The 21,942-nt window shown below is 31.7% G+C and overlaps 1 protein-coding gene across 15 annotated transcripts in view; it reads left to right on the top strand.

Annotated features, from left to right (window-relative positions):
• Nucleotides 1-21,942, top strand: part of LOC139491622 (uncharacterized protein DDB_G0286299-like) — a 52,607-nt gene that overhangs the window by 12,306 nt on the left and 18,359 nt on the right. For 7 of the 15 annotated variants that reach the window (XM_071279389.1, XM_071279396.1, XM_071279393.1 and 4 more), the window contains exons 2-6: nucleotides 48-290; nucleotides 11,388-11,462; nucleotides 11,891-12,025; nucleotides 14,624-14,732; nucleotides 17,284-17,496. In XM_071279389.1, the coding sequence (XP_071135490.1) occupies nucleotides 48-290; nucleotides 11,388-11,462; nucleotides 11,891-12,025; nucleotides 14,624-14,732; nucleotides 17,284-17,496 (775 nt within the window). Of the gene's footprint in view, nucleotides 1-47; nucleotides 291-3,236; nucleotides 3,691-11,387; nucleotides 11,463-11,890; nucleotides 12,026-14,623; nucleotides 14,733-17,283; nucleotides 17,497-21,942 lie in introns of those variants that run through there. The other 8 variants (XM_071279400.1, XM_071279399.1, XM_071279398.1 and 5 more) reach the window with 5 other exon arrangements.

Below are 21,942 nucleotides of genomic sequence, written 5' to 3'. Positions count from 1 at the left end.
CTGTTTTTGTTGTATCTAAAGACAATATTGTTTTTTTTTAATTACAGAAGGCATACAGACACAGCAGTGCACATCCTTCTTCAGGATCTCATGTAGGAACATCTATAAGTGGTAATACCACAGATGGCTCACGTAGGACTGGACGACCTAAGACTGCTCTGCCTTATGTATCTCCAACATTACCCACAGTTCCACAGTCTCCTGGGAGAGAAGCATGGGAAGATGGTCATTCACAAGATGATAAGCTAGTGTGGTCAGATGCCCTGAATAAATGGCTGCCAGAAAACCAGGTATGATTGAGTTGTAATTCCAAGCAAAATTTATTTTCTTTGACTGTTTTTTTTGGCTAAAAGATATATCCATACATTTAATCATGTTTAAACAATATCAAATCAGTGAGAAAAATAAAAAAATAAAAAGTCTACCAAACATAAAAAAATTGTCAACATGCAGCCATCTATTAGTTACAGAAGAAACCATACATTTGTTACTCAGTTACAACTTGTTAGTTGAAGAAGTCAACTATAACAAATACTTTTTGAACAACAATGTGTTGGAAAATCCTTTTTGGTTCTGGTGACTGTTCAAGTTCAAACTCTTTCAAATGTGTTTTACTAGATTAAACATATCTGCCTTCTGTTATCCTTAAATAATAACCAGGATAGCTGTCTTTAACTTGGATCTTTCGGCCAGAATGAGTGATAACAGAGATAACAGAAACCAGTTTTTAAGGAATAATTGAATCAAACTTTCTTACACAGTGTAAATGGATCTGGTTATAATACAAATTGTATTTGTTTTTAAGGATTTCATCATTAGGCCAAAAAAAGATATTCTGTTTCATGTCTCCCTACTCGTTTACACATTTTCTGAACATTTTTGGTTAAGCAAAGTTAAAAGCCAAGACATTTCCATATATCATGTACATGTATGTCTACGTGAAAAAAAAAGAAAACATGATTTATCATTGAGGCAGAAAACCTGTATATATTTTGTATATAATTAAGACCTGCAAACATAAAAAATCATAAAGAAAACGTTTAGTCAAGGCATCTTGAGATAGAATAATTCAATAAAAGGGAAGGTAGGTTAACACAAAACACATTTAATTTTTAAAATTTGGCCTTACTAAGTGACTGCTACTGTTTTGCAGATTACCAATTGACAAGACATTGACAATTTATTTACCTCAATTGATTAATTGTTAAAAAGACAAATACATGTACTGAACACAATTTATCAAAAACGATTAGCTTCGTGAGTACAAGATAAAGAATGCTTAAAATTGATAAATGTCAACATTTTAGGGATAAAAGAAAGATTTTGTTGACATTTTTGGATAAAAGAAAAGATGATCAGTTATCATGTTCCGATCACTTGGAAGTAATACTACCAATAAAATATTTTTAAAGCGATTGAATGATTTAAATTCTAATAAGACTTTTGTGATATGTTGTTAGGCGCATTCTGTTGTATTTGTTTTAGAATAGTTTTGTATTTGCACTCTTATGTAAATGAGTTCGTTTTGTGTAAGGGTCATAGAAAATAAAGACCAGACGACAGTCAAATATGTAATAATGCAGGTGTGTGTTTTCATGGTGGGAGATATGAATTAAAATTATGCATTTCACATGTTAATTAATCTTTATTTATTGCATATTTATTCTGACGAAATTTGAATGATTAACGAATCTGGGAAAGAAAGTGGTTATGCCTTTTCAAGGTTTTGCATGTTTTGTGTCGAGAATATTTTATTATATATAACAAGTGGTATGGTTATAGAATTATGCAATGAAGAAGACAATATTATTTGAATATACAATATTTATGAGCTGAAAATGGAAATATTTGCTGAAAAGGCTGTGATATTATGTATTTTAAAGGGGATGATAAGAAAGTATTTTTACTTTTAAGTTTGTTTTTTCCTCAAAATTTTAACTCTTTTTTCCAAAGACCAAATTTTATAGTTCTATAGCACTTTTTATAGAATGGTAACAGATCTTTTCTGTGTTTCCACACTAATTAATTTGATTTAGCTGTATTTATATTGAAAGCAACATTTTTTCCAAATTAAATACTCTAGATTTCAAAATAAATAAGAAAAAAGTGTACACAATCTAAGTATGGTAAATATATGGATAAATAAATGCAAATAAATCTGTTAAGTTAAAAACAACATAAAAAATCCTGTTCTTTGAAAATTATAGAACTCATACACTTAACATGTATTTAGATAGTAACCAGTACTTTGGTTTTAAATTGGTTTAAGACCAATTGACATTTTACAAACTGCGCTTCTTTAAACAATGGCATACTAAGTATTTGCAAATCCTTATAATTTATTTAAAGAACGATCTATTTATATTTTAAATGGTGAATTTCTCTTGAAAAATTTATGTGATGTTTTCTTAACTATTCATTCATTTGACTAATCTTTTAAAACATCATAAAAAGGGTTCTACTACTTAAGGGTTACCAGGCTCTATCATTTTTTGGACCCAGCAGTAATTAATTTTCCTTGCATTGCATAAATTATTTTTTCCCCTTTACCAATCCCAAGAACCATTAGTTCCCAAATCAAATTTCAATTTATGTAAAATTTATTTAAATCAATTAAAATTCAATCCTCAAAAAAGACAGATTTCAGATAACGAGATAATTGTTTTATGAGATCTCATAGAAATAACAGACCGTTATTGTGACAAAATTAATTTCTTATAGATGTGACGAATGTTTATTTTCACATAGAAACACTTAGATATGTCTTCGAAATCAAAGCTAGTACATACAATATCTTTTTCATCTCGGACAACAAATAAATTTAAATGAAAAGGAAATTAAAAGTTTGCATTTAAAATTTATTTAATGTTAGGAGCAAACAATATGAAGAAATGAGAAAAAGTGAAATTGTAAGAATGACATTACAATGAATCTAAACTAAATAAAATTTTATTGTTTGATTTAGTTCTGTGATACCACAAAAATTTTTGATCATTCACAATCGAGGATTTGAGATCTATTGTGTGCGAGTCTTTGAGGAAAAAGATAATTAAGTGATAAAATTTTGATATTAATCAAGATTCCAGTGTCATCCTTTGTAGGGGACTTACGAAATATCAATGTCTTTAATCCGTACTATCTTTATGTGTGTTGGAACATCTTGTCCGTTGTTTAGGATTGTATAGTGAAAGTTAATAATACAAACACTAACTTTGTTTTGACAATAGCATTTGAGTGGCTTTTCATTACTGCGGTACCATCGTTTACTTTTCACTAGTGATATTAAGGGTCTGAGAACAAATACATGGACACCGATTTAAATTTAAAAAAAATGCTGGTTTAATAATTCAAGTGTTACAAATAGTGGTTTCATGCATTAGGAACATGTTCCATTTGTTAAAGGAATATTAGATTGATATCTTACTTTTTGACTGGCAAGAAAGTTTTTTTCTATTGTCATTTTAAATCATAATGGGAAAGGGAGTTAATTGCGAATCGAAAGAGGAAGGTTGGATTCCTACTAAGCACAGACACAAACATCCAACTAAAATAAAGAAGAAAACTTTTGGGTCAACGGAAAATGTCCAGATTAGACAATGCGGGACGCTTGATGGTATTCAGATTAATGGACAGAAGATGACCACTCCTCGGACGCTGAATGGAAATGAATATGAAGACGATAGCATTGAGGTTGTTAAAAAAGAGCAACAGTTTTCTTCTTCCTTGGTCACATCTATGCTTTTAGCCAGTATAAAGGAATTAGCTTCAGAAAAATATAAGAGTGATACGGATTTAACAATTGATCATATGCCCTGTGCAGTCTATGGAAGGGTACAGTACTTGCTTTCTTTTTCTGCTTGTTTTCTCCTTTTCTTCATTTTGCAAACTTTTTTTCTTGCATTGCATTTTTTCTGCCCAGTAAAGTGAAGGCACAGTATATGTAATTTGCCAGTATTTCTGTATATGAACTTTTTTTTTCCTCATATATAAATATATATATATATATATATATATAGCATTTATACTTTCAGTAACAAAAAATATGAATAAGTTGGAATTTCATAAAGTTGTAATTCTTTTTCTTTTATTAAGATGATACATCAAATTTTATAAAGTTTGAAAAAAATAGAAAGAAGCATGAAAAAATAACAAGAAGCATGAAAAAAGAATTGCAAAGCATTTCAATTTGAAAATTTCTTCTCTAAATTGGATGGTGAAATGGTTTTTTTAATGAATATGCTGTCCTTCATTATTATTTAGGCTCTAAATTTGGTCAAAATGTTTTGCCACAGTGTTGTCCAGTTTGTTGTCTGAATTCCCTAATTCTAAGCTATGAATGTGGATTGTGCTTTTGGTATTTCCCCCCTCGTTTTTAGGCAAGAAGAATAGCAATTAATAATAGCCCTGCTCCTTTTGTTATAATATAAATTAATTTCAAAAAAGATTTTCCTAACTTGTTAATGAAAAAAAGCAATGTGGAGTAGAGGTCAATTAAACAGCAACTAAACAACATTAAAGACCAAAAGACATCTATACGCCAACATAAAATCTCAACAAAGACAATTTTCATCACAATTTGTGAAGCCTTAAAATCTGCCTTATCAAAAAAAAAGAGTGAATAAATTAAGCAAAGGCCAACAAAGTTTGCCTTCAAACCAAAATCTACCCCTTATCCTTTCTTTTCCTTTTCAGAAGTGCAAACATTCCTAAACTCAACAATTGATTCAATGGTTGCTTTGATTTTCAAGTTACAGAAGTCTGTTTGTTTTGAAATGTTTCAATATATATATTGAACCTAGAAATATTTATTGTTAAAAGATTTTAATATTAAGGGTATATATAATTATATAAACTTTAAACTCATTATAAATATTGAGTGGAATTTAATTTGATACATTTAAGACTATTAATGTTTCAAATTGGTGTTGAAATTGAAATTTAACAGTTTGAAAAGGAAGCCTATTAAATTTTGTTTGTCCTTAGGTTGAAGCTGATCTCCAACTTAATTTAAAGTCATCAAATAATTAAAAGATTTCATAAAGGTCAATAAACGCATGGAGACTGTCTGCAGATGGTCATAACAATTCTATGAAAAAGTGCAATTCAGGTGGAAATAATAGTTTTTTGTTTGATATATTAAAAGTGCATGTGAGTAAATTCTCCTGGGAAAATAGTTTCTTAAAGTAGGGGTTTTATCAAATTAAATTTATTGACATTTTTTAGCTAACCTTGACTAAAAGGTCAATTGAGCTTTTCTCATCACTTGGCGTCCATTTTCTTTGTGGTTGTCTTCTGTTAACTTTTACAAAATCTTCTTCTCTGAAACTACTGGGCCAAATTTAACCAAATTTGGCCACAATCAACACTAGGGTATCCAGTTAAAAAAATGTGTCCGGTGACCCCCACCTGCCAACCAACACGGATGACATGGCAAAAAATATGACATAGGGGTTAAATGCAGTTTTTGGCTTATATCTCTGAAACTAAACCATTTAGAGCAAATCTGACATGTCGGTGGAAATTTTCATCAGGTAAAGACCTATTCGCTCTTAAATTTTCTGAAGAATCCGACAACCGATTGGTGGGTTGCTGCCCCCTGAATTGGTAATTATAAGGACATTTTGCAGTTTTTGGTTATTGTCTTGAATATAATTATAGATAGAGATAAACTGTAAACAGCTATAATGTTCAGCAAAGTAGGATCTGCAAATAAGTCGACATGCCAAATTTTCAGTCGACCCCTTTAGGAGTTATAGTCAATTTTTAACAATTTTACGCAAATTTTTGTAATTTTTGTCGAGCCTGTAACCTTTGTTGCAGAAAGCTCGACATAGGGATAGTGATCCGGCGGCGGCTACGGCGGCGGCGGCGGTGTTGGCTCACTTCTTAAAAGCTTTATATTTCAGAAGGTGGAAGACCTGGATGCTTCATACTTTGTATATAGATGCTTCATGTTACGAAGTTTCCATCAGTCACATGTCCAATGTCCTTGACCTCATTTTCATGGTTCAGTGACCACTTGAAAAAAAAGTTCAAATTTTTTGTAATGTTGAATTCTCTCTTATTATAAGTAATAGGATAACTATATTTGGTATGTGCGTGCCTTGCAAGGTCCTCATGTCTGTCAGACAGTTTTCACTTGACCTCGACCTCATTTCATGGATCAGTGATCAAGGTTAAGTTTTGGTGGTCAAGTCCATATCTCAGATACTATAAGCAATAGGGCTAGTATATTCGGTGTATGGAAGGACTGTAAGGTGTACATGTCCAACTGGCAGGTGTCATCTGACCTTGACCTCATTTTCATGGTTCAGTGGTTATAGTTAAATTTTTGTGTTTTGGTCTGTTTTTCTCATACTATATGCAATAGGTCTACTATATTTGTTGTATGGAATGATGGTAAGGTGTACATGTCTAGCGGGCAGATGTCATGTGACCTTGACCTCATTTTCATGGTTCAGTGGTCAAAGTTAAGTTTTTGAGTTTTGGTCTTTTTATCTAATACTGTATGCCATAGGTCAACTATATTTGGTGTATGGAAATATTTTATGATCTTTATGTCAGTCGCGCAGGTTTTATTTGACGGTGACCTCATTTTCACAGTTCATTGCACAGTGTTAAGTTTTTGCGTTTGGTCTATTTTTCTTAAACTATAAGTAATGGGTCAACTATATATGTTGTATAGAAGCATTGTTAGCTGTACATGTCTGCCTGGCATGGTTCATCTGACCTTGACCTCATTTTCAAGGTTCATTGGTCTTTGTTTAGTTATCTTGGTTAATGTTAAGTTTATGAGACAGTTGTAATAAAACTAAGCTTTATACTTAGGACTATCAACATAATATCAATGATTAGTATAGAAGGCGAGACATTTCAGCGTGTGCACTCTTGTTTAAAATCTTCTTCTTTGAAAACTGAGACAATTTTAACCATACCTGGCCATAATCATTATAAGGGTATCTAGTTTAAAAAATGTGTCTGATGACCCCGCCTTCCAACCATCATGGCCCACATGGTTAAAAATAGAATCCAGGGGTAAAGCACAGCTTTTGGTTTATATCTCTGAAACTGATGCATTTTGAGCAAATCTGACAGGTGGCAAAAATGTTCATCAGATTTAGAGTTATCTGCCTTGAAATTTTCAGACGAATCTGACAACCTGTAGTTGGGTTGCTGCTCCTAAGTTTCTAATTTTACAGAAATTTTGCAGTTTTTAGCCCCCCTTGCCCAAAGGGCAAAAATTTTCTCCATTGAAACTACATAAACAGATCCAACCAAACCTGGCCACAATCATCATTAGGGTACCTAGTTTAAAAAATGTGACTGATGACTTCGCCTTCCAACCATCATGGCCGACTTTGTTAAAAAATAGAACATATGGGTAAAATGAAGTTTTTGGCTTATATCTCTGAAATTGTGGACTAATCTGACAACCCTTGTTTGAGTTGCTGCCCCTGAGTTAGTAATTTTACGGAAATTTTGCAGTTTTTGGTTATTATCTTAGATGTCATTAGAATATTTAATATCTAATACTATTAATTATGATTAACCTTAATTTACATGATTTCCAAAGCATCAGTAAAAACAAGTCAGCTACACAGGCTCTTGAGAGCCTCTAGTTTTGGTTTCCTCAGTAAAGTTCAAAAAGGTATTTATATATACTGTTCAGAAGTCTGCTGTCTTCCAAAAAAGCATTTTTGATGTTTGCCAGCCTGGTTTTTATAGGCTGGTAAAAACATGGGTATATGGGGGAAAAAGTGTAAAATTTTGGGAAACAATTTACCAAAAAACATGATTTGGGAAATGAGCTACTCAGAGCATTCCTAAGAGCTCAGAGCATTCCTGTGTCACCCCCTTTTTTCATATTGGGTAATCAATATTGATATGGAATACTTTTTTCTTCTTCTAAAATTGGGAGTGTAGAAAAACTTTTTCTTGTACAACAGGTTTTATATATATCAAGAAGAAACTGCATGTAAATTATAAAAAAGAATTTTTTCCTGTTTCTGATTTGAAATAAGTTTATATATAGCCACTTGATACTGGTAATAATAACAACATTTATGTTTTCTCTTAATATCCCCATAATAAACAATTTTAGATTGAGTTTGTTCATGAAAAAAAATGAATATAAGCTTTTTAGTGTAACTCATCAAGATCAAGAGGAACATGTTTTAATGCCCCTGTTCCTTTCATTTTGAAATATTGACAGTCCTAGAATTAAATGAGATTTCTGTCAGACTTATATAAATAAAAGGAGAAAGACAGTTTTGTGCACACCAAACACAGCTACCCAATAACAACAATAGACATCTAGATGTATCTTATGGTCACAATTGGTCTTGAACAACAAACAACTGTCTACTAAATGATATGTTAAATTCTAAATCATACTGAATTAAAAAGAATGTGAATAAATTATAACACGATACAATGAAAGATCTCCCATGAATCAAAATCAGCCCCACAGATTTTCTTTTCCTTTTCAAAAATCCAAACAATGCAATGCTTCTACTCAAAAGTATTTAACAGTTGCTTTGATGAAGTTTGTTTGTACTTAAAATGTTTCAATATATTAACCCTAAAAATGTTTATTGTTACAAGATTTTATTATTAAAGGTATAGAACAATTATGTAAACTTGGTAAACCATATACTCATTTTAAAAACTGAGTGAAATTTGATTTGATACATTTAAGCCTATTAACCTTTCAAATTGCTGTTTAAATTGAAATTTAACAGGCTGAAAGGGAAGCCCTTTAAATCTTGTTTGTCTGTAGCTCAAAGCTCATCTTTCTCTTGATTTAAAGTAACCAAATAATTAAATGATGTCTTGAAAGGTCAATAAATACAGGGGTTATTTGCTAGAGTGTCATTTTAGCTCTTGAAGGTGTCAAAAAGACAATTTGGGGTGAAATTTTTCATTTTTTGTTTGCTTTTTCTGAACAGTATGTGAAAAATGATGCTGAGAAAAGTTAGTCGAACTGTTATTCAAAAATACTTTAATGGCATATTTTTTACTTAGCAAACAGAAAAAATTTAAGAGTTGCTAAAAAGTACAGTTCACATAGTAAAATACTGTCCTCAACAAAAGCCAATAATTTGAAATAAGTCTCAATTCATGTAAAACAATATTTTAAAAAGTGACCCTAAAATGTATATTGACACTTCATAATGATATCACTTTGGATTTTTATTGTAAAATTCAACAAATTGGATATTTGAAAAATTAACTTTTTTTCAACTTGTCCTGCATTGTTAAAGGTTACTTATAGGCTTTATTATATGTATTTGAAAGTCTTAAAATCAACCCATTGAGATAAAAAAATAAATCTTAAATATTTTTATGTCATTTCATCCTATTACTGTAATTTTTTTTATGCCCCACCTACGGTAGTAGAAGGGCATTATGTTTTCTGGTCTGTGCCTCCGTTCGTCCGTTCGTCCCGCTTCAGGTTAAAGTTTTTGGTCAAGGTAGTTTTTGATTAATTTTAAGTTGAAGTCCAATCAACTTGAAACTTACTTAGTACACATGTTCCCTATGATATGATCTTTCTAATTTTAATGTCAAATTAAAGTACTGACCCCAATTTCACAGCCACTGAACAAAGAAAAAGATAGTGTGAAGCTCAGGTTAAAGTTTTTGGTCAAGGTAGTTTTTGATGAAGTTGAAGTCCAATCAACTTGAAACTTAATTAGTACACATGTTAACTATGATATGATCTTTCTAATTTTAATGCCAAATTAAAGTATTGACCCAAATTCCATTGAACATGTAAAATGATAGTGCAAGTGGGGCATCCGTATACTATGGACACATTCTTGTTAGGTATTCATTTTTTCATTGCTATAACATTACATTTGAAAGACAAAATCGTTCATTGTTTGAAATTTTTCACTATCTGTTTAACATATTTTCTTCACCCAATATCTTTTTGATTTTAGACAATGGGGTTCTGGATTTAACTTCATCTAATTCAGTTCACCATTTCAGAATCTTCAAAGGAGAGTGAATCTTCAATTGATTTGCATTTTTTCCAAAATTAGAATAACATTACATCATAAATTTTCCATTATTTATGATAATGTTGACTTATAATGGTTTTTTTTTTAAAGTTTTACCCAGTAGGCTTCAGATGCTGAAAATTTGAATTGGAAATAATTTCTGTTCATTATATATATCTAATGTTATGATTATTTAATATATTTCATAGGCAGAATTTGAATTAATGGTTGGTATATTAGTGTCATGAGAGATTTTGTGTATAGCTATCAGATCTACCCTCTTGTTGCCATTATGAAAAATTAATATCTTCAACTCATGTTGTAGTAATCCATCTAATTTTAGTTTTAGATGTAACAATAGGTAGATAGATTTAGATTTAGAAAACATATTATATTCTTGCTTAATTTAGATCACATAGATCAGTTTTCTTCTTTTCTAGTGAAAGAGAGGTGTGCACAAGGGAGAGAATATTTTGATTAATGGAGAGACACACTAGGTTTCATCTTTGCAAAATTGTCATCATATGGATTTTAAAGCTATACAAACTTTTCAGTTATCTGTTTTGGTATGTCGGTGACTTACATGTTTGCTGTATTTTTATGCCCCACCTACGATAGTAGAGGGGCATTATGTTTTCTGGTCTGTGCGTCCGTCCGTCCGTCTGTCCGTTCGTTCGTCCGTCCGTCTGTCCCGCTTCAGGTTAAAGTTTTTGGTCAAGGTAGTTTTTGATGAAGTTTAAGTCCAATCGACTTCAAACTTAGTACACATGTCCCCTATGATATGATCTTTCTAATTTTAATGCCAAATTAGAGTTTTTACCCCAATTTCACGGTCCACTGAACATGGAAAATGATAGTGCGAGTGGGGCATTCGTGTACTGAGGACACATTCTTGTTTTCATATCTCATAAATCTTCATAAACATTGAGTACATCATACATTGGAAGTTTTTGTCATCTAACTGTCTAATGGAAAAGCAGAGTGTATCTTTCATCACTAAGGGAGATAATTTGTAATGTACCGTTAAATATTATCTCCCCTTTATAGATTCATTTGGTATTTCTAATCCAGTAATTTGAAGGGGGAAATTGTGATACACCAATCCTTATACAGCTATTTCCATTTTCAGCATTACTATTGCTTATGTTTTCACAATATACATGCAAGAATCTTCCAGTATCTTTTTGAAACTGTGTTTGAAGTGGACATGTTCTATAAAAGAGGTCACATTAACTTGAAACTTGGTACACATGTTTATTTTATTGAACTACATGTGCGAAATTTGGTTTTTGACCAAGATTTCAATGTTCAATGTGTCCGATTATCTTTCTTTATGTATTAAGATTATAACCAATGGCTGATTATAATGAGATTTCATTTCAGTTAAACAGCAGGCCGTATGTAAGTTTTGTAGGGACAGCACCAACAGTGGAGAAACTGTATACCAATCTAAGAGAGGTAACCAGATAATTTCTTCCATCACTCATTTGCTTCAAATATTTAATACCTTTATGCTAACTCCCTGTTTAATAACTATTGCCAGTTATATTAGTGTAACATTATTTCAATGACAAATTACTAATTTTGGTTTAATGGTGTTTCAATTGATTTCTAGAGTGTACAGGTTATGTTTTTCAATTTGTATCATCTCTATGCATCTACCCTATCAGTTTGTTCATCTGTCCTCCATGATGTTAAATTTTTGGTTAATGGTAATTTCTCCATATATGTTGTGTCAATTTAATTTAGATAAAAAATAAATCCTATGCAAACTTTGATATCTTAGTCCATCAAAATTTTCAACAGTTTACTAAACTGGAAATATATATACTTTGAAGATGTCCTCTGTAGGGGAAGAAATGTATTATACCTCAATCATTTTGCAGCAGAAACATGAAGGACCTGATGGTGCTTGTTGTGACAGATATGACGATCATATGAAATCATATGAACAAAAAGCCAAACATGGAATGGCTCCTAAGCAACTACATCCAGAAAATTCTTTTATAAATCGTCTAATGGTAGGAGGAGCTAATGCATGCACATTTTTGTTTTGTTCACAGAGAGTGGTTACCAGATCTAACAGGACACCAGTACTTGTGCAATTCAAGCATATAAAACAGAATTCATTTTGTTGGAAATGTAAAAGAACAATTAAAATTTAGTTATTGAAAATGCAGTAAAACTTTAATCCTACATCCTATCATATTTGACATGACTTTTTATCTTTAAATGTCCATATTTGGGGATTTTAGTAAAAATCATTGTCAAAAGCAACCAAAATTATCACTTACCAATAGTTCAAACCAAATCAAATTTCTGTTCTTATGAAACTAGATAGAGGCAATAGAATTTTTTTTAACCTGAAAATTGTGCAATTAATCAAAATGGAACAAATAGTATCATATAATGAATGCACAGATTCTTATTTCAAAAATAAAGATTATAGTTAGATAGAATCATTGGTGATAATTATTCAAATTCAGGGTTTTTTTTTTTTTTATTTGTTGCAATGATTTGAAAAAAAAGGTAATGGTACAAACAATATGTGACCTGCTTATGACAAACCAAGTTAGAATCTTGGTCACGGCACCATAAATATGGTGATGATTTCTAATTATCTGACTCCAACAGCTATTCATGTTGTACTTGTTTCCCACAAAAACATAAGAGATGTCACCCATATGACATTGATCTTGCATATTTGATAGATCTGTCACCTTTTATGTTGGTATGTAATAGATACAATCATAATCTGATGACATGCACAAGTCTGGTGTTCTGATTGGTCAGTTACTTTAAGATTGAATGTGGTTATTTCACTGGATTTTTTTTTAGTTTATTGATTGCATGTTTTTGATTTTAGGTAGATGTTGTATTATCACACATTTTACAGAGGAACCTTTTATAGATTATTCAAACTTTTATCCTTTTGTTGATTAAAAAAATGTTTAACAATTTTATTGCAGTATACTAGTTGATATTAATTGCTTAGAAATGTTATTGCTTTATAGACATACCACTTGCACTATTGTAGCTAGAGTCTAGGCAAAATTATTTAGTCATAAGCAAAAAAATTAGTATTTAGCAACAATAATTTATGATTAGCAAAAATAATTAGTGATAGCAAAAATAATTAGTGATTAGCCAAAATATTAGTAGTGACTAGATACAGTTTATATTGTTATTTTTTCTACACAACTATGGCCTGTTTGTAGATCATGTTTTTTTTCAGGAACAAATGATGTTTCTCTACTTTCAAAATTAATGTACCTTAAATATGCATCTTTGGAATCTGTTGTTGGATCAAGAAGTGTGTATGACATTTATTTCAAAAATACACGTAACATAAATAAATAGAATGAGGACATTTTCATTTTTGAAAAAAGGGGTTTTATGCCCCCGCTTGTTTGTCCATCCCATGAATATTTTTAGTCGCATCTTTCTCAGATACTACATTACAAGGATTTCTGAAATTTGGTTCCAGGGTTTATATGATTATGTCAGCTATTCTGTGTGATGTGTTTTCAAAATAATCGCTCAACAACTTCCTGTTTACCTTATACCTTTAGTGGGGGGTCTCATCACGATTCACAAGTTTATTTTTTTGTCAATACAATTTTACAGAAAAAAAATTTCTATGATCATGGATCACCAAAATATATAAAAAAAAAATCTGTAGAAAAACGAATCATTTAGTGAAAATGCGCCGATCATGAAGAACGAAAATAACCCATCAGACCCCTCAACTATGATGGTTCCTGAAATTTCGGGAAGATAATCTCAACTTTACTACTTGGAACACTTGATACTTGGAATTTTAAGGTCTTTTCCTATATAATGATTAATAGTTTAAAACTTGAGTTCATGTTAAAGTTAGAATGGAGAATCTTAATTTATTGATTTTATCTTTTAAGAAATTAGAAGGATTTTGATAACAAAAAAAGGTTGGTTTCATACCGAAAGAAATATATAACTGCCCTGCAATCTTCTTTTTTTTCAAAATTGATCATTTTTATATAAATGGGAACTAATACACAGGAGAAATGCAAATTGGACTCCATGTTCTCAAATTGAGAGTTTTTGTAGTAAAGCCACTGTTAATTTCTTATGCATACAATGTATTTGTATTTGGATTAAGTAGAATTTTCATTTTGACAAAGTTTGATAAAGTGATTTATTCTTCCTTGATAAGAGAATCTCACAAGTTCTACCATATGTTTCTTTTTTTAATGTATATAACTTATTTTATGAAAGCTTAAGCTGATAAAAATATTTGATTTTTTTGTAGCAAATATTATAATATTTATATTAAATTAAAGAAGGATTTCATTGAAAAAAGTAAAACCTTTTGTTTGAAAACTGCAGCTAATAAAAATACAAGTAATACATTTATACTTTAAAAATGATGTCCATTTGTAAAGAATGCTTATGCAGATAAAGCAGTTCTGAGAACAATGTATTTATTGATTTCAGATTTCTCTAAAGTCAGTAAAATTTTTAAAGTTTTCAAATTATAGAACTTTAGTAGATTCAAAGTATGAAATCCAATTTATTAAATTTGCAATTTAAATCTATAAATGGCTAATGTTATATAAAATCTTTGAATGCTTTTTCAGGCTTTGAGGAAAAAAGAAGCTCTACGCAAAAAGGCTCAAGAACAGTTGGAACAGCGACGTCAAAGAAAGGCACATTCGTCACCTCTGCATTCATCTATTAATGAAAGGAGTAAGGCTATTTTTTTGTTAAAAGTGAAGTATACATAGATTGAGTTATTTTGGTTTGTTATGAAAGTTTGTATTCATTTAGCATAATTTTGAGCTGTATCTGAATATTGAAAAGGATGCATGTGGATTCACCTTTTGATTTCTGTAGACAACCAAAAGAATAGAAAGTATTGGCAATGTATTTTTCTTTCATGCACCATCCTAGGGGGGGATAGGACCTTATTTGGGACTCCGGGATCTGGTGTTTTTAAGCTCTGGATTTCGGGATTGACCCTTTCGAGATGTCGGGATTTAAATTATTTAAATTCGGGACCTCAGGATTTCGTGTTTTTAAGCCCGAGATTTTGGGATCAGCACCCATCCTACCCCCCCCCCCCCCCCCCCCCCCCTTTTTCATCCTAGTCACATACTGTAATTATTACTAACTTTACTGTGACAATTAGTTTTGAATATTTTAAGATTTGGTAATAATATTGGTCATTTAGAAAAATCTGAAATGTCAAACTAGTTAAATTAAAGACACACTCTCTAACGTAAAATTATGATGGTATATTTTATTAGTTAGAATTATCTCCCCTACACCTGCATGATTTAATCATTTCTGACATTCTCCTGAATAATGAAAGTTTATGGAGTATAAAAAAAGCATGAATTTGAAAACCTATTAAAACCAAGTTATTATATTAATATTTATTTTTGTTCAGCTTTTTAGCTCACCTGGCCCGAAGGGCCAAGTGAGCTTTTCCCATCACTTTGCGTCCGTCGTCCGTCGTCGTCCTGCGTCCGTCGTCGTTAACTTTTACAAAAATCTTCTCCTCTGAAACTACTAAGCCAAATTTAATCAAACTTGGCCACAATCATCATTGGGGTATCTAGTTTAAAAAATGTGTCCGGTGACCCCGCCAACCAACCAAGATGGCCGCCATGGCTAAAAATAGAACATAGGGGTAAAATGCAGTTTTTGGCTTATAACTCAAAAACCAAAGCATTTAGAGCAAATCTGACTGGGGTAAAATTGTTTATCAGGTCAAGATCTATCTGCCCAGAAATTTTCAGATGAATCGGACAACCCGTTGATGGGTTGCTGCCCCTGAATTGGTAATTTTATGGAAATTTTGCTGTTTTTGGTTATTATCTTGAATATTATTATAGATAGAGATAAACTGTAAACAGCAATAATGTTCAGCAAAGTAAGATTTACAAATAAGTCAACATGACCGAAATGGTCAGTTGACCCCTTAAGGAGTTATTGCCCTTTATAGTCAATTTTTAACCATTTTTCGTAAATCTTAGTAATTTTTTACAAAAATCTTCTCCTCTGAAACTACTGGGCTAAATTAATCCAAACTTGGCCACAATCATCTTTGGGGTATGTAGTTCAAAAAATGTGTCCGGTGACCCGGCCATCCAACCAAGATGGCTGCCACGGCTAAATATAGGACATAGGGGTAAAATGCAGTTTTTGGCTTATAACTCAAAAATCAAAGCATTTAGAGCAAATCTGACATGGGGTAAAATTGTTTATCAGGTCAAGATCTATCTGCCCAGAAATTTTCAGATGAATCGGACAACCCGTTGATGGGTTGCTGCCCCTGAACTGGTAATTTTATGGAAATTTTGCTGTTTTTGGTTATTATCTTGAATATTATTATAGATAGAGATAAACTGTAAACAGCAATAATGTTCAGCAAAGTTAGATTTACAAATAAGTCAACATGACCGAAATGGTCAGTTGACCCCTTAAGGAGTTATTGCCCTTTATAGTCAATTTTTAACCATTTTTCGTAAATCTTAGTGATCTTTTACAAAAATCTTCTCCTCTGAAACTACTGGGCTAAATTAATCCAAACTTGGCCACAATCATCTTTGGGGTATGTAGTTTAAAAAATGTGTCCGGTGACCCGGCCATCCAACCAAGATGGCTGCCATGGCTAAATATAGGACATAGGGGTAAAATGCAGTTTTTGGCTTATAACTCAAAAATCAAAGCATTTAGAGCAAATCTGACGGAGTGAAATTGTTTATCATGTCAAGATCTATCTGCCCTGAAATTTTCAGATGGATCCGACAACCGGTTGTTGGGTTGCTGCCCCATAATTGGTAATTTTAAGAAAATTTTGACGTTTTTTGTTATTATCTTGAATATTATTATAGATAGAGATAAACTGTAAACAGCAATAATGTACAGCAAAGTAAGACCTAAAGATAAGTCAAACATGACAAAAATGGTCAGTTGACCCCCTAAGGAGTTATTGTCCTTTATAGTCAATTTTTAACAATTTTCATAAAATTTGTAAATTTTTACTAACATTTTCCACTGAAACTACTGGGCCAAGATCATTATAGATAGAGATAATTGTAAGGAGCAAGAATGTTCAGTAAAGTAAGATGTACAAACACATCACCATCACCTAAACACAATTTTGTCATGAATCCATCTGCTTCCTTTGTTTAATATTCACATATACCAAGGTGAGCGACACAGGCTCTTTAGAGCCTCTAGTTTATTCATTATTATAACTTTTGACATGTACACTTCAAAATTTTCTTAGGACAAAAGGTGAGATTTCAAATGCCTCGGTCAACAAAAGTATCCCCCAGATCTCCAAGAGATTCAGCAGTTAAAGAAGATCAAGATTTCAATAAACAATGGGATGATGAAGCCAACATGGAGGATGTGAAGAAAGAAGAGGAGATAACTCCAGTAGAAACAGACGTTAAAGGGTCCAGTAGTTCAGAAACAGATGGGGATCAAAGTTCAAAAGGTACTGTTTATATATGTTAGAATATAAAAGAAACTGTACACAAAAGTAATGAGATGAGGTGGTATTGCCAATGAGACAATTCGATGTTCTTTTCTTTAATTATCTGTAAAAACTGATGACTGAAGACTAGTTGATATGATATGCAGATTCTTCTAAATAAAGTCAAGCCAATCCAATTGAATATTTGTGTTCAGTTTGCACCAAAAAAAAATCCAACTAGTCTGAAGACCAATATTCTGACATTTTTCTTATTTGTCCAAACAAAGTTTTGCAAAAACTTACTAGTCTGAGGCATCAAACTAGGGTCTAACCATGCAGACTGTGAGTTAATTCCCAAAAGTATAGAAAATTTTACTTTTTCTCTACAACAAAAGTTGATGAGGGGATATCGTAGTTGGTGCAAGTAAGGCATATCTGTTTTTACTTTTAATCAAATTTTACATCATCATATTCAATTTTTGCTCATTGGAACAAAAAGCGAAGACCACTGTACCTCTGGGGAATGAGAAAGTATTATGTAGTAAGGGAGTTCCCCAGAGGAACGAGGTCTCCACTGACTTAAGATTTTCAGGTCTATATATACATGGTCTAATGATGGTTGATATAATGTTTCATTTAGAAAATTTAAATATTTGTCTCCTTTTTTTAGCAAATTGATGATCATTTATAATAAAAATGGCAGAAACCATCCAAGTTCTATATGAAGCTTCCCTTCATTGTTTTACTGAATATTTTATATCCTCATATTTATGATTTAAAATATGTAAATAATCTTTTTTTTTTATTTTGTAAAGGGAGTTAAAGTTATTAAAGTATCATGTTTTACAAATCATGTTTATATAAGTTATCAATTTTTAGATAAAAGTGTAATCAGTTGGTAATGTATTAAATAAGTTAGGTATTAAGCTAAAAAAAAAATAATCTACTTCATGCCCTTATGATACTTCGTTTATGCAAAATTTCACAATTTATAAGACTCTCTTGTCCTAAACTAGCCTCCTTGTTTTTAGCTCACCTGGCCCAAAGGGCCAAGTGAGCTTTTCTCATCACTTTGCGTCCGTCGGCGTCCGGCGTCATCTGTCGTCGTCCGTCGTCTTTAACTTTTACAAAAATCTTCTCCTCTGAAACTACTGGGCCAAATTAAACCAAACTTGGCCACAATCATCATTTGGGTATCTAGTTTAAAAATTGTGTCCGGTGACCCGGTCAACCAACCAAGATGGCCACAATGGCTAAAAATAGAACATAGGGGTAAAATGCAGTTTTTGGCTTATGACTCAAAAACCAAAGCATTTAGAGCAAATCTGACATGGGGTCAATTTGTTTATTAGGTCAAGATCTATCTGCTCTAAAATTTTCAGATGAATGGGACAACCCGTTGATAGGTAGCTGCCCCTGAATTGGTAATTTTATGGAAATTTTGCTGTTTTTGGTTATTATCTTGAATATTATTATAGATAGAGATAAACTGTAAACAGCAAAAATGGTCAGCAAAGTAAGATCTACAAATAAGTCAACATGACCAAAATGGTCTGTTGACCCCTTTAGGAGTTATTGCCCTTTATAGTCAATTTTTAACCATTTTTCGTAATTCTTAGTTATCTTTTACAAAAATCTTCTCCTCTGAAACTACTGGGCCATTTGAACAATAAGATAGGTTTAAACTATCATATTGCACTTAGATTGAACAAAAGGCGAAGACCACTGTACCTCTGGGGAATTGTAAAGTATTAAGAGTAAATTTGAGTAAAGGAAGATGTCCCCAGAGGAACGAGGTCTCCATTCTATTAAGATTTTAAGGTCTTTATAAATATGGTCTAATAACGGTTGATATAAAACATTTATTTGGAACATTTCCATATTTGTCTCCCTTTTTTAGCAAATTAATGGTCATTTTCTACTGAAATGTCAATATCACCAAAGTTCTATATAGAGTTACTCTTCAGTATTTTACTGAATGTTTTATGAGTATTTCATAGCTGCATATTAAAAAGTTGTAATATATAAATAAACTATGTTTTGTTATTTTGCAAAGGGAGTTAAAAATTACAGGTATATGTTTTACCATTCATATGTTTATACAAGTTATTGATTTTAAGATAAAAGTGATATAAGTTTGTAAAGTATGTAATCAGTTAGGTAATAAGCAAATAAAAGCAAAACAACCCTTAAATACCTTTTATGGCTCTATGCAGAATGTTAAGTGATAAGAATATATCCACAATTAAATTTTTTCAAAAATATGTTTAATTTGTCACAGCTTTTAAAAAATCCAGTTTGATCTTTTAAGCATCCCCATTCTCCTTTTAGTCTCTCCTATGTAACTTTTTTTTAATCACAGTTTTGTAAGGAACAACCAGTTGGTGGAAAACTTACTGTTACCAGACTATACTGTGTAGTGTGTTTTCACATTCGTTGCTCTTCAAATTCTTATATATTCCTTTATGAAACGACCATGTAGCATTTTCACATAATTTTCGTATCAGACCTCCTTGAAATTTGGTATAATATAAAAAAGAAGATGTGAAATGAGACAACTATCCACAAAAGACCAAAATAACACAGACATTAACAACTATAGGTCACCGTACGGCCTTCAACAATGAGCAAATTCCATACCGCATAGTGAGCTATTAAAGGCCCCGATAAGACAATGTAAAACAATTCAAACGAGAAAACTAACGGCCTTATTTATGTAAAAAAAAATGAACGAAAAACAAATATGTAACACATAAACAAACGACAACCACTGAATTACAGGCTCCTGACTTGGGACAGGCACATACATAAATAATGTGGCAGGGTTAAACATGTTAGCGGGATCCCAACCCTCCCCCTAACCTGGGACAGTGGTATAACAGTACAAGCTTTGTGTGAGAATGCTATAACATTAATTTTCATATCCACAAACTTTACCATAAACAGGAATAATATTAGTGAGCAAGAGGTCTGTATTCAACTTGTTTAATTTGCTTTCAATTTAAATGATAAATGAGTTGATGAAAATTTCAACCAGTATTCCAAGAGACAGAAGAACAAACGGGTAAAACATCAGACACACTGACTGAAAAACATAATGCCCCACTCAAAATGCCCCTTAAAGTGGGGCATAATAAAAAGGGAGACCAATATTCCTTTGGGGAATAGTTCATTGAAACTTATTATGTGGACCCATTTTATCGAATTTTATGAAATCCCCAAAGAAACAAGGCCTCCACTATACTAGAGGTTTTGAGCTCTTAAATATATGATCAGGTTATAATTGAGTTCAAGCTTCATTCCAAACATTTGAATATTTGACTCAGATTTTTGGCAAATGTTAGTTCAGTTTATATAAAATTCTCACTTTATCCCAAATTCTGTAGAGTTCTACATACTAGTTTATGAATGAATGTTAAAAATTTCTTTTGTCAGGCTAAATGTGTAAATAAATTGATTTGCTATTTTTTTAAAGGGAGTTAAAAATGATACATCCATGTCGCATCTCTGTCATTGATGCAAAATATTGATTTTTAGGTAAAAGTGTAATAAGATAATTTATAGTGTGTTTGAGTTTCTTCTAACATTTGAAATTTACATGTTATATATAGAAAAGATCTCTTTCATTGATTTACAGTTTTCAAATTTGTTGAATAAAGTTCAATACCATGGGACGCTAAGCAACCAAAAGTCTATCTTAAGTTTTAAAAATTCCAATAAGGCAGAATGCTATCTATCTTGAAGGAGATTGTTGGTCTGACATTAAATAATGAAGGTCTTTTTTCTATGTTTTTTATTTATTTCTTTGACATGGTTCATTGGATACCTATATGTGTTTGACTGTTGTGCTGGCTGGAGTTTTCTTAAAAGAAATCAGAAGATGTGGTATGAGTGCCAATGAGAAAACTCTCCATCCAAGTCACAATTTATAAAAGTAAACCATTATAGGTCAAGGTACGGACTTCAACAAGAAGCCTTGGCTCACACTTAACAGCAAGCTAAATAGGACCCCAAAAAATAACTAGTGTAAATCATTCAAACAGGAAAAGCAACAGTCTAATCTACATAAAAAACGAGAAAGAGAAACACTTATGAACCACATCAACAAACGACAACTACTGAACATCAGATTCCAAAGTATGTCTATCCAGACTTAGATGTTTTGTGTGCATGATAGAAATTATTCTCCAGTTGGCTTTTAATCCCTCTTAGTGGTTTTTGATTGTCATTGCTGACAATTGTTAATTTATTACCAGTAGAATAGAAAATAGTTACAAATCTTTCTTCTGAATATTTAGTACACATCCATATTATAATTGATTAAAAAATAATAATGGGTTTAACCTGAATAATACAGTTCACTGAACAATGAAATAATATAGTGTGAAATAAGTCCATTCTCTAATTTTCAAGCTCTTGTTTTAGGTAGCCTACAATCAAGTCATGATCACTTCAAAACAAACTAAG

The sequence above is a fragment of the Mytilus edulis genome, chromosome 10 (genome assembly GCF_963676685.1).
Source record: "Mytilus edulis chromosome 10, xbMytEdul2.2, whole genome shotgun sequence".
In the NCBI taxonomy this organism is placed as follows: Eukaryota; Metazoa; Mollusca; class Bivalvia; order Mytilida; family Mytilidae; genus Mytilus; species Mytilus edulis.
This window is presented reverse-complemented; position numbering and strand designations above follow the sequence as displayed.